This window comes from Halichoeres trimaculatus, unplaced genomic scaffold (genome assembly GCF_033239565.1).
Source record: "Halichoeres trimaculatus isolate MK-OKI-2021-1 unplaced genomic scaffold, fHalTri1.1 fHalTri1_scaffold_14, whole genome shotgun sequence".
Lineage (NCBI taxonomy): Eukaryota > Metazoa > Chordata > Actinopteri > Labriformes > Labridae > Halichoeres > Halichoeres trimaculatus.
The window spans coordinates 29,758,010-29,774,169 of NW_027437192.1; the positions used below are offsets into that span (position 1 = coordinate 29,758,010).

At 38.4% G+C, this 16,160-nt stretch overlaps 1 protein-coding gene across 2 annotated transcripts in view; it reads left to right on the forward strand.

Moving 5' to 3' along the window:
• Positions 1-15,792, forward strand: part of khdrbs3 (KH domain containing, RNA binding, signal transduction associated 3) — a 203,156-nt gene extending 187,364 nt beyond the window's left edge. The window contains exons 8-11 of one of the 2 annotated variants that reach the window (XR_012599499.1): positions 5,316-5,368; positions 11,064-11,203; positions 13,219-13,273; positions 15,592-15,792. Coding sequence is in view for 1 of the 2 variants with exons in the window: in XM_074686039.1 (XP_074542140.1) it covers positions 5,316-5,368; positions 11,064-11,155 (145 nt within the window). In the remaining variant the exon portion in view is untranslated. Of the gene's footprint in view, positions 1-5,315; positions 5,369-11,063; positions 12,605-13,218; positions 13,274-15,591 lie in introns of those variants that run through there. The other variant, XM_074686039.1, reaches the window with a different exon arrangement.
• The last annotated feature ends 368 nt before the right edge of the window (positions 15,793-16,160 follow it).

The window sequence follows — 16,160 nt, forward strand, 5'->3', positions numbered from 1 at the left end:
AAGCCCATCAGTATGACAGTGACGGTTTGCTGCTCAGACAGCAGCCTTCAGGTGCTGCTGTCAAACTCTGGACACAAAGAGCAGAACTTTAGTGAAATCTCTGACCTTCAGGAAGCATCTCAAGACTCACCGCTCTCTGTAATTGAGAAGAGAAAGTAACTAAGGAGAGAAGTTTTGTAGTGGTATTGATAAAATGTCACCTCAGAAATTAGAGGCGCCTAACAGCTTTTGTTGCACTCCTCTCCTTTGTGCAGAGAGCAGGTCCACACTGGCAGCTTCCACCAGGGCGGACGGCTATTATTGGTCTTTTCTGCCTTGAGCAACTGAGAAACTTCAAGATTTAAGTGAGAGGGTTTTTTTTTTCCGGTTCTTGTGGGACAACCATAGAGAAAATAAATGAAGGGGAAAATGCTGACAGCACAAAGCATGTAGGCAAGCCTCTGAAACACTGTAAGCACTGCTGGGCAGCATCTTTTTTATTCTAATGTTTTTATTGTTGTATATGACAGAGAAAAGCCCACATTATCCAATACTTCACACCCTTAATGATATGTCTGCTTGCCTCTGTGAGGTGTGGCACATGGATTTGCTCACATTCACAGGAAGTGCTGCTGGTTTTAAGACGACCTCTCAGGAATACACCCCTTGTGTTTAGCATAATGTGAAACCTAATTATTTAGTATCCTGTCAGAGCTTGTCTCGGGGTACACAACATGACGAGCCAAACATGCTCTCAGTTGTCCCTCTCTCCTCCCCTCCTCTGTTTCTGTCGGCCATTGAGAGGTGTCAAGAATATTGCAGTGACTTGACATCTGTGGCAGATGCACAGTGGCACCTCTGCCGCGAGGGCCGGCTGGAGACCTCACGCTCGGAGCCGCAGCAGCTGGCCTCGCCGCTCACAGGGAGACTGTATTAGCACAGGAGAATCCGCCTTGTTTTCTTCTGCTGGCTTGGCATTGTTTGTAGTTGAATTATGAACTGTGTAAAATTTATGCTAAGCCTGACTTAAGGCACAAGCCTCTGTAGGGAGCTGTCTCATGTCTCATTGAGCCGCCACAGTGCTCTTAAAACGATTCCTCCCGCTGTCCTCAGTCAGTCCTGCTGTCTTGTTCATCCCTAACAAGAAATTGTCACAGGAAACAATATAGCAGCCAATCGGTGTGTCATGTTGCTGCTGGGAAGCATTTGCAGTTGTAGGAGAAGCTGCCAAAGCAAGATCAGCTCTCACAAAAGACAAGACAGCATGTCATATGGAATATTTTTTTTATTTCATGTTGGCACAAATGGGAGATAAGTATTTTGTTGTTACACTCTTACTCTGCATAATATTATCGTCTTTAAAAGAGATTTGTGTTATTAATCTATTTAGAATTCTATTTAATCTACTGCTTTACTCATTTCCATGTGGTGTTGAGGACAAAGCCTTTTTTGTGAATTAATCCAACGACAGCTCATTGTGTGACCAACCTCTGTGCTGGCATTAAAGAGGGGGTATCCTGCTTTCCCACATTCTGAGAAGGATATAAAGTGACCATGCTAGATGTTTAGGCTACCCATGTGCAGATTCTCAAACCTCTACAGAAATCTCTAAATCTATCTGTAAACTGATGAAAACAGTCTGTTCTAAAAGAAAAAAGGAAAAAAATTGCAAGGGCTCTTTGACAGACTTTCTGAAATGATGAGGTCATATCATGAGGGTACCCTCATGAACACCTCCTGGTTCATGACACATTGGAGGAGTGCGAGAAAAACAGGGATATATATATATATATATATATATATATATATATATATATATGTATATATATATATATACATATATATATATAAATATATATATATATATATATATATATATATATATATATATATATATATATATATATAGAGAGAGAGAGAGAGAGAGAGAGAGAGAGAGAGAGAGAGAGAGAGATGTATATATATAACCATTATATCGACATCATTAATATTTAGGGATGGGTACCTTTTACATTTGAAATGGTACAGTACTGATGGCTGTTGCCTTGCAATTGGTACTGGTACTCAACTGTACAAATTTTCAGTATTTTTTGTGTTTTTGTGGTAAAAAAAAAAAACATCACTTTGTTTATTGATAAAATTTATATTGTTTTCAATTGAACATTTTTTTTCTTCAGTATGTAACCCACGTAATTTCATTGTACTTGTTACAATGACAGAAAAGTTCTATTCTATTCTATTCTATTCTATTCTATTCTATTGTATTCTATTCTTGCAATGCTGTGTTTATGTCCAGCATGGAAAATCTCCTACTCTTCCACTCCCTTACAATTACAAGAATGCATTTAGGTACCTAAACATGGTACCTTTTGGTTTACCTTTGAATTGATACCCAATACTTTTGAGAGAATTTGGTTGGTACCTCTAAAATTACCAAATTTTTGTACCCATCCCTACCAATAACTCTAGCAACTTCGGGCCTCAACTTTTGGTGATGTTTAAAACTTGTCACGTGCAAGTATTAAGATATTGGTCTGTTAGAAATAAAGATATGTACATATTATACATCTGTTATACATCTGTGATACATGTTACATTTTTAAATTGGTTTGTCAGAGAGAAGAGTTTGTTTGTAAGCCCACCACTGAACAACTAGACAGTTTTATGCTGCTTGCAGTCGTAAAGTAAGTGTTTAAAGAGCACTAACTGGTCTGAATAAATGGAGCTGAACCATGCTCCTGTCACACATATTTTTAAAGACATCATCTCTGAAGATGTCTATAACTCTGCCCTCAACATGCCTCCAGCTGACCAGTCAGAGTGAAGGGGGTTTGTGGAAAAGGGAGTCTTAAAGGGACAGCAGCTAAAACAAAATGTTCCAGACAGAGGCTGAAATACGGGTTTTATAAAACAGAGATTTTTTTTTTTTTTGAGCAGCAAATCTTGTAAATATACCACAAGAGCACCAGAGGGACAGGATAAAGTCTAAAATGCTGTGCTCGGTTGTGGTACCTCTGATGCTTTTCATCTCGAAGCAAAAGCTTTGTTAAAGCCTGATATGTCACAACAACCTGACATGTTACAACGACCCAGAGAGATTAAAAAAATTTAATAAAGCCCAAAATTTATTAAGAGATCCAAAATGTGACAATGCTGAGCCCAAAATGTAATAACTTTTTGCCTAAAATGTAACAACTTGTTACATATTTGGTCAGTTATTACATTTTGGGTTTTTAATGCTTTATTAAGAATTTAAAATTCAGGCTGTTCTTCTGTTACATTATCACCAAGTTATTACATTTCAGACTTTATAACATATTATATTTTTCTTTTATTACATTTTGGGTCATTGTCACTAATTAGGCTCTAACAAGTGTGTGATCAAAATTTTGGTGTTATAACTGAAAGCTTATTTCAGGCTGTTAAAGCCTGATTCGTTATAACACCCCAAAATGTAACAAGTTGTCACATTATAGGCAAAAAGTTATAACATTTTTGGCTCAGCATCTTGTTACATTTCAGGGTTTTTTTACATTTTTTTTTTATTACATGTCAGTCCTTGTTACATATTGGGCTCTAACAAGCCTCTGTCTGAGACACTTTGTTTTAGCGGCTGTATCTTTAAGACTCCCTGCTCCACAAAGCCCGCTTCTACATTTCAACAAATTCATTTATCAGATGCTTTTTTCCCAAAGCAACATAAGCAAGAATTCTGACCAAAGGGAAAAACATAGTAATTCTGTTGAAATTATGCGGAAACTACAGACTTTTTTGCATTATATTTTTCCTGAATCCCAGTAATTATCACAAGAGGTGACTGTGGCTGGAGTGGGCTATCATCCAACTGAAGGGTCGGTGGTTTGACTCCAGCTGCGTCGTCTGCACTTAGCCCCAGATTGCTCGCGGTGACAGCCGTGTGGGAATGTGAATGGACAAACATTGAATTGTGGTGGTGCCAGCACTACCAACAACAACAACAACAATAGCAGCCTTTGATTTCAGTGACTGGATGAATGACTGAATGGGTGAATGAAAGGAGAGGCATGAAAGCACTTTAGGTTTTGGAAAGACCAGAAAAGAACAACATAAATACGAGTCCATTTAGCTTTCACCACCAAGTCCTTCAGCGGGATCACATTCTGTAGGTGGCTTTTCACAGGCGAAGGTCCTCGACTCTGGGATTACAAAACATGACATGAAATATGTGCTCTTTAGTCACAGTAGCTGCTTTTTTAACCACCCTTTGAAGACTGTGATGGTACTCAGTGCAGTACTCAACCATCACATGTAACACTTTGATTAAAAGACAAAGCAGAGAGAGCTGCATCTTTGTTCTGTCAGGTAATTTGTGGAATATACAAAGAGGAAAGCAAGTGACATGAAGATTAATTTAGAAGTGTCGATCATTATGAAGACTCTTTTTTATTGCAGTGTGAAAGACGGGCTTAATAACAGACAGAATTTGTAGAAATTGATTTCCTGGAGTGCTGCAAACTGTGGTGTAATTTGATAATGGAGCGGACTGTCTCAACCTTTTTTGGCTTTTTGAGATCACACGCTCCTCCATTACAGTAACTGGAGTGAAATGTAATCTGTTACTCTGGCAGCGGTGTGACATTAGCGTCACCTCTTTGCCCTCAGCAGTCGGGGTGTTGATGTGCTGTGTTGGGTTTTAGATGGTGCCTTCAGCTCTCTAATCCGGCGAGCAGAGAGGTGCTGCTGTCGCTGACAGACTGACTGACAGGCAGGCGGAGAGGACCCAGCTGTGATGGCTGGTGTCGGCTCAGTGGCAGCCTTATGATGAATTGCCTCTCTTGAATGATAGCGCTGTTACTGAATGATACCGAGGCAGGATTGTTCTGTCAGCATCTCACCTGCGACCGCAAATAAAGAAATAAATAAATAAGTGAGAAATGAAGCGCTACGCACCTCGCCTCCCCATCTTTTTATTTTTCATTAAAGATGCCTCCTCTCATAGATCTCCATATGCAGCGATTCGGAACTGGAAGTTTGTGCCGTAATACGCCTGAGGAAATTGCCTTGTAGGGGCACAAATGCAGCCCAACTTTTCAGCAATTGAAAGCTTCCTCTTGTTTGTGTTTTACTTTCAAATTCAGCATCGTATATATCTGCAAAACCACTCCCTGTGTTTGTGTTTATTGCCGCTGTATAAATTATATCAGATTGAATCAGTGCAAATATCACTTTGATCTTCTCCAATAACGGAAGAAATAAGAAAAGCTACGTTTGTTTGCTGATAACCTCACATCTTTTTCTCATATTTCATATTTATCTATGTATCCCAGCATTCATTGCTCTCTTCTCTCTGTTCACAGCTCAGATGACTACTACGAGTACGGACACAGCGGGGAGTCGTATGATTCTTATGGTGAGTTGCAGACCTCTCCCACGCACATTCACTTCATGTCAGTCCTTTGTTGCATTGGCACCTGGAGAAAGTGTGACGCTGTGGATTCAGAATAATTAGGTTCAGATTGATTTATTCAAGCTGTCATTCTCCAGCTGCTTGAGCTCTCTGACCAACAATAGCACGAAAACTCACAATAACAAAAAAGAAATATGATTACGAGTTACTTTTTTATTTTTTTTTTATTATGGTATTAAACATACATATGTAGCTCATTCAGCTGAGAAAAAAAAATGCAGTTAAAATCCCAATATATCCCAATCCTGATCTCAAGTACTAGATTGGGGCTGATTTTGAATTGATCGGTAATCAGATTTTTAGCTGATCTTCTCATCCGATTGGTCATTTTAGCTGCCACTGAGCAAAAATTTCTGCTGAACACTAAAGCATCATTATAACGTTGCATTAGCGTACACAAAATCCTGCATCCTAAGTTATTAAAGGGGCTGTAAGAAGTTTGAAAGTGATACTTGAAAAAGTCTCTTCTAGATATATAATAATGAGATTATCAGCACCACTATTGCTGGTTACAGATTATTTTAAATTGCTACTTCCTAGCGTCACGATCAGGTCAAGCAGGACCGGATTGATATATGGCACGTCTAAGTCTCTATTGCAATACCACACCTACTAAACTACATACAAACTGACAGTGTTTACAAGTTGTCACATTAGCCTACTAGGAGCACGTTGCCGATAGCACTACATATAGTCAGCTACTACAACGTTTGCTTGATGTCACATTTCAAACAGTAGCGCTTCGTGACCGCACTGATAAATACCATACCTCAGTGTATTGTATCCAGTAAAAGGTTGTCATGAACAAAGAAAATTTGATTCCATCCAATCTCCATTTAATTCCAAATCAAACACATGCCTCGCTAAAAGTAATTTACAACATTGTGTGTGAGACTCCGGGCCAGAAGGTGGCGAGGGAGTGCAATCAAAACAGATCCTCCTCAGTGGTTCCTACAGCAGGGGTTGCAAAACACTCATAGAGCTAGTTATTAATTACCTTCCAAAGCTGAAAACTATATACAGCGGCATTTTTCATCCATTATAGTAGGGCTGAACGATTTTGGAAAATAATCTTATTGCAATTTTTTAGGCCATTATTGCAATTGCGATTGTTGGGGTGGGGGGATATTTATCTTCTACATTATTCACTTAACACAAGCAATAAACCGTTCAATGGTATGACCAACACGACAAAGGATACTGTCAACATATAAACTAGTCTGTCCTGAATGCCAGGCCTACATGTTATGATGAATGAGATGAATTGATGGATGAATTGAATGTATCTTTATTTAACTATTACAATCACAGCAGAATGTTGACTGATGGATTTAACTTCGAGCCTTGTTGACTTTTAATAATATTATCATTATTTCCTTGAATAAAATCAGAGAAATGAACAAAGTTCTGAAGAACAAGAGGCCTGGTATTAACAATAATCTGAAAATAAATATGAATCCTTTCTTTTATGATTTTCGAACTGAATAAAGTGCAGAAATGGGAATAGGACCAAATCTCTAGCTCAACCACTGAAATATGTCAACATGTTAAGTGCACTTTTTTATAAAATAAATATCAAATGTCTTAAAACCTTATTGATCTTTCGTCAGTAACACAACACAAACTAAAGTGCATAAATTTAAATAAAAACAAAGTTTCGGCTTCAAGCATTGAAATATATAAACTTGTGGATTGCACTTTTTAGATGCACTTTATAACTTTTTTTTTTTTTCTAATTGCAGCCTTTGCAATTTGACAATTGCAGTCTGCGATGTCGGTTTAAATTTGATTAATTGTTCAGCCCTACATTATAGTAAAAGTGTAAACAAAAATAGAGGTTCAAAGCTACACAAACAGAAAATGTTAGAAGACCTCAGAGGTAACCAAATCAAGATAACAGTGGAGTGTAAGCGGAGCCAGATTGGAAGTACAGGATTATGGTAGTCTCACACACACAAGCACACACACACACACACACACACACACACACACACACACACACACACACACACGCACACACACGCACACACACACATCAGCTGATTTCAATAAATTGGACCTTTTGTTTGTTTTTGACTGTTTTTGGCCAATTAATGCATTCCTGCAGCCGGGGGTCCCAGTTTCCAAGATTTCTGGATTCACGGGCTGAAAAATTTGATAGCCCCTTCTTTAAATAAAATGAAAATAAGAGCAGTCTGGGCCAAATTTAGTGATCCCCTTTGTTTTTGATTTAAAAGACAACATTAAATAGGTCTATCTTGGACCAGCAAGGAAGCTGTTATCAGAAAAAAAAAAAAAACTCCCTCTGCATTATGCATTAATTTTAAGCATCGTTTTTCCTCTTTCAGATGTTAAACATGAAAAGTTAATGAAACACAGTTTGAGACATTGAGATTTGAGGTTGAAATGTCCTCATATCTAAGAATGAAGCATGGCCTACAGGTATATGTTTAGGTTGTGGAAGGCTCAGTTAATGTGTTACTTTAATGATAGCCATGAGCTAGTTAGCATAGCGTGTCCTCATCCTCAGCTAACAGAACCTCCAACCAGTCGACGTTTGTTTTTTTTTTTCAAACCTCAGAAATGTTGATGAGCGTGTTTCACTCTGGCTCTGCAGTCAGCTAAACACAACTGTTCAATGTTTAATGGCTCTAAATGAGTGGTCTCTGGTTCACAGCCAGTTTAACATGTCTGGAAAAAAAAAAAAGACGTGAGCAGCTCCGTTTGCCAGAGTTCAGACAGAGTTGAAACCACTGAGATAATGTTCAACAATACTGTGTCAGCTTCTGACAGGTAAAAGAAAAAGTGGGCCAAGGTCGTGCCTGCTGCAGAGTGCAGTCAGATGATAGAGGAGATAATATACAGTTCAGTGCTGCAGACTGCTGCTGAACGGGGTCTGGGTCTGAAGGCCTCGCTCTGCAGAGCACCATCCACATCACTAAAAATATCCTTAATGACTGATGTTTTCAAAAACAGTAGGTTAAATCAAGGTTTTTTTTTTTAGAAAATCATTGTCTTTTACTGCAGAGAGCGTTTACTTTGTTGGAAAAAAAGAGCTTTAGGGCATAAATATTTAATCATGTTTAAACAGCAGTTGTCTAAAATGAAAAGAAACATGGATATAAAATGTCTTCATGATTTAATTCATTTTTTCTATTTAAACTCTGATTCTGTCTTTTAAATTTTCTTTATTGAATCATGTCTAACATGAAATGTAGGCAATGTAGGAACAACACAGTGCTGCTTTGGATTTTCACAACATTTACTTTTCCTGCTGTGAGGTCCAAAAACTCAAGACTTCTTTGAAATATGAAAAGTCAGGTAAAATTAAGATGCAAACCAGCTTTAAGGATCATTATAAGAAAAAAAAAATAGTTGTTTTTTTTTTGTGTCATAAAATTGACTCAAAAGGATTTGTTACTTTAGAACACATCTAATGTTAGTATAAAGCTACACAGGAGTACTTGTTTGTCTGGAATGAGACTTAAACTTGCTGCACAAACTGGAATTTAAACAAGAATTTTCCACATATTTGTGAAAAATGTTATCTTTTACTCAAAATGAGTCATTTTCCCCCGAAGAGCCCCCTCGAAAATTATCTCAAGGTATCTGAAGACAAAAATGACACCTGAATTGTTTGAAATAGTAGAAAAAAAAATCCTATGTGGTAAGCAAAAATAATATGAAGGCTTGAAATAAGTCTGATGCCATAGAAATTTTCATTTTCATACCCCATTGGCAGGTTGTTATTGATTTTTAATTGTCTTTTAATATCTTGGTGTAAAACATTTGTCTGGACTGAATGTGGTTAATATTAAGACGAACATGACTTTTTTTCTCAGTCAATTCTGACATGAGCTGTTTGATTATCTTTAGTCAGTCTTTTTTTCAATTAGAAGTAGACATTCAGAGCACTGTGTTGTGTGATAAAAGCTGCATCAACTTGACCAGACCAAAAAAAAAAAATGTTTTATTTCAAGTTATTTAAAAAAAAAAGAGAGAAAGAAAACAATAAAAGATGTCTGAATTAAATTCAGTTCAGGAAAATGTATCTGTACCCAGGGGCAATTCAAAGTAAATTAAAAACAGTGCAAATAAGCAAAACATTTTAAACCTTAATATAAGGTGTCAGTTTAAATTTAGAGGAAGTATATATATAAAAAAGAGAGAATATGTAAAAAAGAGTGATACAGATGGACAGTGATCAGACTGACGAATCTGACAGATGTCAACAGAACATTGCTTGAAGTGAGAAAAAAAAGTCAAGAGTAAAAAAAAATGTACTTTTTTTAGTCCACTCAAAAAAGAATACTTTCATAATACAAGAAACAAGACAGGTTCAGTTATTTTCCTCCACACTTCTTCAACAGATTGTTTTTTTTCCCACTTGAAGCAACTCAGGCATTTGTTTTTTGTCCTTCAACATCTTAAAATAAGACATTTTCTGGACTTGTCAGGGGGATGTGGTTCAGATTAAAATTACTAAGACTTTTTTTTGTTTTTTTACCAATGATAGGACATAAACTCTCCTGCATATACAGGATTTTATAGCTTTAAACCAGGTGTGCAACAGATCTTAGATTAAAGATCATGGAGCAGATTATTTTTCATATCGGTAAAAGGATCCTTATCCTCACTCAACCTCTGAAGCTCTCCAAAACAAGCCCTTTTTTGAAAGGACATTTAATTATTTCTTGTACATAAAAAAATCAGAAACTTACTCCCAACTTCAAAACTCTGAATTTTAAGCCTTCATTTCCTCTGTTTCTTGCTATAGCAATAGTTGACGGAGGTTGCTGAATGAATCATGAACTCTGATCTGTTGCACATCTCATTGAAAACCCAGCCTGCTGATGTGTGCTGCAGAAACTGGTCTGGATTTAAGTTGAAGTTCCACAAAACTTCTCCCAACTCTTCTGACCACACATGCGTGAAAGCACCCCACACTTTGGGCTCATTAGGGTGCAGCATCCCTGCACATGAAACAAAAAGCGCAGCGGCATTGGGTCGCACAGGAAAGGGCGACAGTTCAAAGGAAACAGATAAACAGCGTTGATGGGTCTCCTTGTTCTCCAAAACCCAAGGTAACCTTGGTTTGTTTCTTCAAAGTGTCTGTCAGTGAGTGTCTGACAGGTTTAATTAAGGGGTATTGGCTATGTGCTGCCAACAGAGAGCTGTACACAGGAAAGAAAAAAAAACAACCCTTTGTGAGCCTCAGCTCTAGGGAAGCCTCAGTGCTGGCTGAAGATCAGACAAAGGGTGCCATCGATACTGGCACTCTCACATTGACAGTACCAGGGGGTGAACAGGGGCTGATTTGGGCTAATGGTAATTGTGACCTTTTTGCTGGGAGACACTAAACGGGTCCTTTTCAAGTCGCTATTTGATCCTCTCATTCAATTATCTGTGATGCATCCTTCCAGGTGAAAGTCAAGTGTCTCTGCGTGAGTGGTTTTATTCTCACTTTGAAAAAGGCCTTTTGTTATGAGATGAGCAGCATTGATGCTGCGCATTCAGAGTGCTCGATTCAATATTTGTGTTGAGGCAAATAGATTCGCAGAGGCTTCTATGAAGGAACGATTTAAGCTGAACACGTCTGTGTGTCTTCTTCTGTCTCTCCTTTTTTCCTTCACACCAGGTCTGGAAGAGTGGGCAAACAACCGCGGCAAAGCACCGTCTGCACGAACAACCAAGGGAGTGTACAGAGAGCAGCCATACTCCAGATATTGAACTGTTTATACAACCCACACCTGAGTCCTCATGGCTGTATCAACCCAAGTAATGGATTTTTTATGGACATTCCCACCTTTTTAGAATCAAAAACTAAAATAAGACAAATAATAATCAGACGCTTAATGATTAAAAGCTGGTTATGCCCTTATAATAAAACTATACTCCCCTGGGTAAAAATATGTAACCTCCCCTTCATTTGAAGTCTACAGGACGTTGAGATTTACGCAGATTTAATATGAAGTTCCTCTCTCAGCTCTGCGATCGTATCAGGCTCTTACTCGGGAATGTCTCTGTAAAAGCTGCTGATACGATGTTTCTGCACTGCTGCCAGTACAATTTAATTTCTAACCCTCTATTCTTCAAACCTTGAAACTGCGTGGTTGATCACTTAAAATGTAGTAGCTTAGATCTAGGAAAGTGCAGTACTGTAGATATTTTTCTTTCTGAGGGGTAAATCAGTGAAATTGTGTCCCTTGTAAATGAAACATTTACAAACTGAAAAAAAAAGAGAAAAAGTCAAAGTGTAAACATTGTTTTTGCTGTTTCCTCCTCTTTTTTTGTAAAATAATAGTTTGTTAGTGTTAAAGGGCTTATAAAAGCATGGTGTGCAACTGTGGATATTGTCAGCTGTTTTATTCTGAAAACTGTAGATGTGTTCATCATAAAGGCCCTCAAACATCCACTTTAAAAGATTTATAAATAGTAAAAAAAAACCCTGCTCATCCTTTCTGTAGATGGACCAACCGGAGCTGCAAAAGTCCAGGAGCTTTTTTTTTTTTTTTTTGTAATTCTGTGATTTCTTTTAGAGGCTTTCAATCGGTCATCTTGATGTCACTTTTTGCTTCTTTTTTTTGACTTTGTAGATATGATAACCAGTTTTTAGATCCTCGATCACATGCTGGTGAATTGGTAATTACCCCCATCTAGAGATTTGTTCAACTATATTGATTTTGAGCTTATGTAAGCCCTTTAATATTTTCTTCTTTGTTGATGCTGAATAAACATTTTGAAACAAAAAAAAATGTGTTGGGAGAGAATAATTATGGATTTCTTAAAAAGACTCATAATTTAAACTAACAACCCCACAATGATAAAAACCAGACAGATATTTATTTAAAAGAAAGTGTGTTTTAAGATTGCTGTTAAAACTCCTAATTGGAAGCAGAAAGTTTGACGGAAACATGGAAAGGCTTTGTGTAACCTTGTAAACGGCCTTTGTCATCTGATAAAGCTGGTCTCCTGTTTGTATTTGGACACCATGTGATGCATTTTGGAAGGAAATCTCCCCGACTGAGATTTGCAGGATTTAGCGATAACGACATCACCACTCTTGAAACGCGCCTCACTCTGTTTGCTCACATAATTCGGTGAGAGGCGAGCGCTGATCACGTCAGGCATCATCAGTAAACACACATTAACTTCTGAATGTTTACCCGGGACACAAACAGCGAGCGGCACTGCATGAAAGCCTCCTTGACCTCTAAGGCCGTGTTCGGATCAGGGTGGGGACGGGGAGGTGGGTGGGGGGTGGATTGCTCTCTCTTCTTGTTTTGCTCTTTCTGTTCTCCTCCGGTCATGTGACCCTCTCCCAGTCGTTTAAAGAGCCTGCCTTTGCCCCGTCCATTAAAGAGACTCTAAATGACCCCCAGCTGACCTCCGCAGAGAGAGGATGGCAGTAGCTGTTTAAAAAGACCTCCATCCCACAAGGTAAACAACCTGACCTAGTTTAACCTCTCCCCTAATGTAGATAACATAAAACCTCTCTAAACTTAAATGTAATATGTATTCCTGTCTCTGTTAAGTGCGTAATCTAGCCTCAAAGCTGGGAATAATTAGATATCTGTAACACAAAATGTAAAAAGAAAAAAAAGTTTGATAAATAGCAGTAATATTCTAACCAACTGCATAGTGAAATAACTTTATTCTAAGACTTTGATAAAACATGTCCTCTGTTACAATAATTGAACCATAAAATAGGATATCTGCTGTTTTCATGAATGTGAAATGTGTCGTCTGCTTCCAGCCTGCATGGTCATGGTGTTGTTTATATCCCTTTCTAGGTCGATGCCCCGGCTATACAAGGCCATCTGTACGAGTGTCATAGTGGTGCTAGAGGTATGTTGCTCTTTACTTGTGCTTTACGTTATTTAGGGTGATGTTTTGCTCTTTAATATCAAACTGTGATAAAAGTAGAGGGTCAGAAATTCACAGAACTTTGACACTGGCTCCAACAAACTTTGAGGAATTCTTGAAAAGTTTCCAAGAAGTCTACAAAAAATTGGTCAGCAGCTTGCTCATAAAAAATCGGTCAGCTGTTATATATTGTCACATTGTGAGCCTGTGAACATATTATTCTAACACTCCTATTTGGGTCAAATATGGGTAAAAATATTCCAAGCATCATAATTGGATCCTGGTTCCTACTCTTGAAAATGATCCATTAGAAAACAGTATAATCAGTCTCCCTCTGGTCTCAGAGGGAGGAGAGATGATGTAAATATTATCAAAATAATAAAGTATTAAGTCTAGTTGTTGGACTTGGGACTCAGATGGCCTAGTCTATCTAGTCTAGGTTCCCCCTGAGGCGGGTGACCAGGTTTAAATCTAGCCTGTCGTCTCTTTCCTGCACATTTTTCCCCACTCTTGCCCGGTTTGCTGGTCTATCCACTATCTTCTCCTCTGTAATTAAAGGTGTAAAATAAGCCCCATAAAATAACATGTTTTTTTTTGGGGGGGGGGCATATATAGATATATATATATATATATATATATATATATATATATATATATATATATATATATATATATATATATCAGAGATTAACGGTAAATTATGACTTTCAAAATGTGAGATACACGTTGGTGTAATCCTAGGAATAGACTTCAGGCTGTTCTGTAAGCAACACCAGAATTCTCTGTGAGGTACAAGAGATTTGCTCAATTTGTGACATCACTAATTGGTGAATCTCTGAATAGAACTGTGCTGCCATCGTCAGCGATTGTTTGTCCCTTTCCACGGCTTAAGGCCCCTTTATCCTCCCTTTGTGTATGAAAATGTGTCCGTCCTTTAAAACTATGTTACCGTCTCTGATCATTTACTTCCATGTGTTTTTTGCGTTGGCATTCCGTTTGGCCCAATTCAATAAGCTTTGTGGAAACATGCAGAAATATGGACAAAACTAACACAAAGCAAAGACAGAAGGCTCTGTCTGTGTCTGAATGTGTATTTAAAGTTGAGCATAATGAGCTTTCAGGGGTCAGATCCAGGGACCTCATTACTATAACTGTAGCATGGCAACAGTAGATGAGGCTACTGAAGTGCTGGGTTCACAGTCGCTCAGATGAAATAATTCAGACAGTGCAGTGGCAGTTCAAATAAGACTTTAAATTTTGCAGATTGGTGTCTGAAAAACCTGACCTCAGCCTCTATCAGACAGAAAATATATATCACCCAAAGGTGAGCTTTTCTTCTAACTGTTAAATTTCACTAGATCCATGTCCAGTCTGTCTCTGAAGCTTGTAGGTTTCAAATCTAATCAGTGTGTTCAGCTTTGTTACATTCTGGCACCTTTGCCGATTCAGCATGGAAACAAAACCCTCTATCAAAAACAAATTGATGATGTCATAGACTGTTAGGTTTGTTTTGTAGTCTATGGTGCTGACAGACAAGGAAGGGAGAACAGCAATGGATATGGTAGAAGCCCAGCATTAGGGTGAAAAACAAGTAAATTACTTGTATAAAAAAAAAACATTTTTCTCACAATGCGTTTCACATGAATGATAACATCCCAGATCATTTATTCGAAGATCAAACCACTCATATTAAACCACTGATTTTAAAAAGTTACACACTGAGTTAGGGGTAACTTAAGAATAAGCAAGTAATTAAGTAACACTCCGGCAAATAAAGCAGACTTACGTTTGAGGTGAGACTTGTTTGTTTGTCTTGTTTAAAAACTCTGAGCATAAATAAAATGCTTCATTCCCCAGAGGACACGGTGTCATCACTACACATCAAATATTAATGTGACTTTGAGAGGAAGTTGATGTTCTTTTGATGGATGTTTATGTAGAAAATATTTTTTTCTGGAGCTTGAGGAATCCTCGACATCAGCTCTTGTTTGGATGTTGACCCTCAGCTCTCCTTTGATGCCCTTCCAGGTCTTTATGAAAGGGGGATTCATGTCCCCCTGGACTCTCTACCTCTCTGTGAACCTTTGCAATTAGTGTGTCAGAGCACTCTGTGTCATCTGAACCCTGCTGCTCCGGTTTGAAAATGACACCCTGTGTTTGTACAAAGCTGACAGGCTGACTGATTACTTTGAGATGCAGATATCACAAAAGGAAGGACTCTGAATGTCCTTGTTTGTTCCTGTTTCCTTGTTTTGATGCTGACGTTGTTCCTCTCTTTCTCTTCTGTTCTCTCTTAACAGACTTGAAACACCACACAGGAGCTTCCCTCCAAACATATAAGCCCACACAATGTCGAACCAAATCCCGAAAAGGCCGTCCAACCCTCACAGAGGATCCGCCCAAAGGCCAAACCTCAGACTTCTAAATTTTTCACGGTGTGGACTGCGCTGACTCCTGTAGGGGACAAAATGGAGTGACCTGTGGTGATGTTTAAAAAAAAAAAAAAAGGGGGAGGGTTGGGGTAATACATGTATCACACATCACCGCTCTCTGGAGGAAGGGGGTGGGAGAGGAAACCTGTAAGGCAAATGGAGTTCCACATCCTCGGGGACGATCTGCTGGGGAATATTTCCATCAGAGCTCCATCGCTCTGTATACATTTTCCATACACACAGGAGCGCTCTGAACTGACTGTGAACCTGCTCTCTGGATGTCTCGTTTTTGACTGTAGTTGAAAGTGATGAGTCTACCGCTTACATTAGACATCAACCATCGCCTCGGAGGGGGAGCGAGTAAATAAATAATGCAGTATGAAAGGGAAATGACATCATACCTCTCAAGACATTTCTAATCTCATAGTATTGTGCTC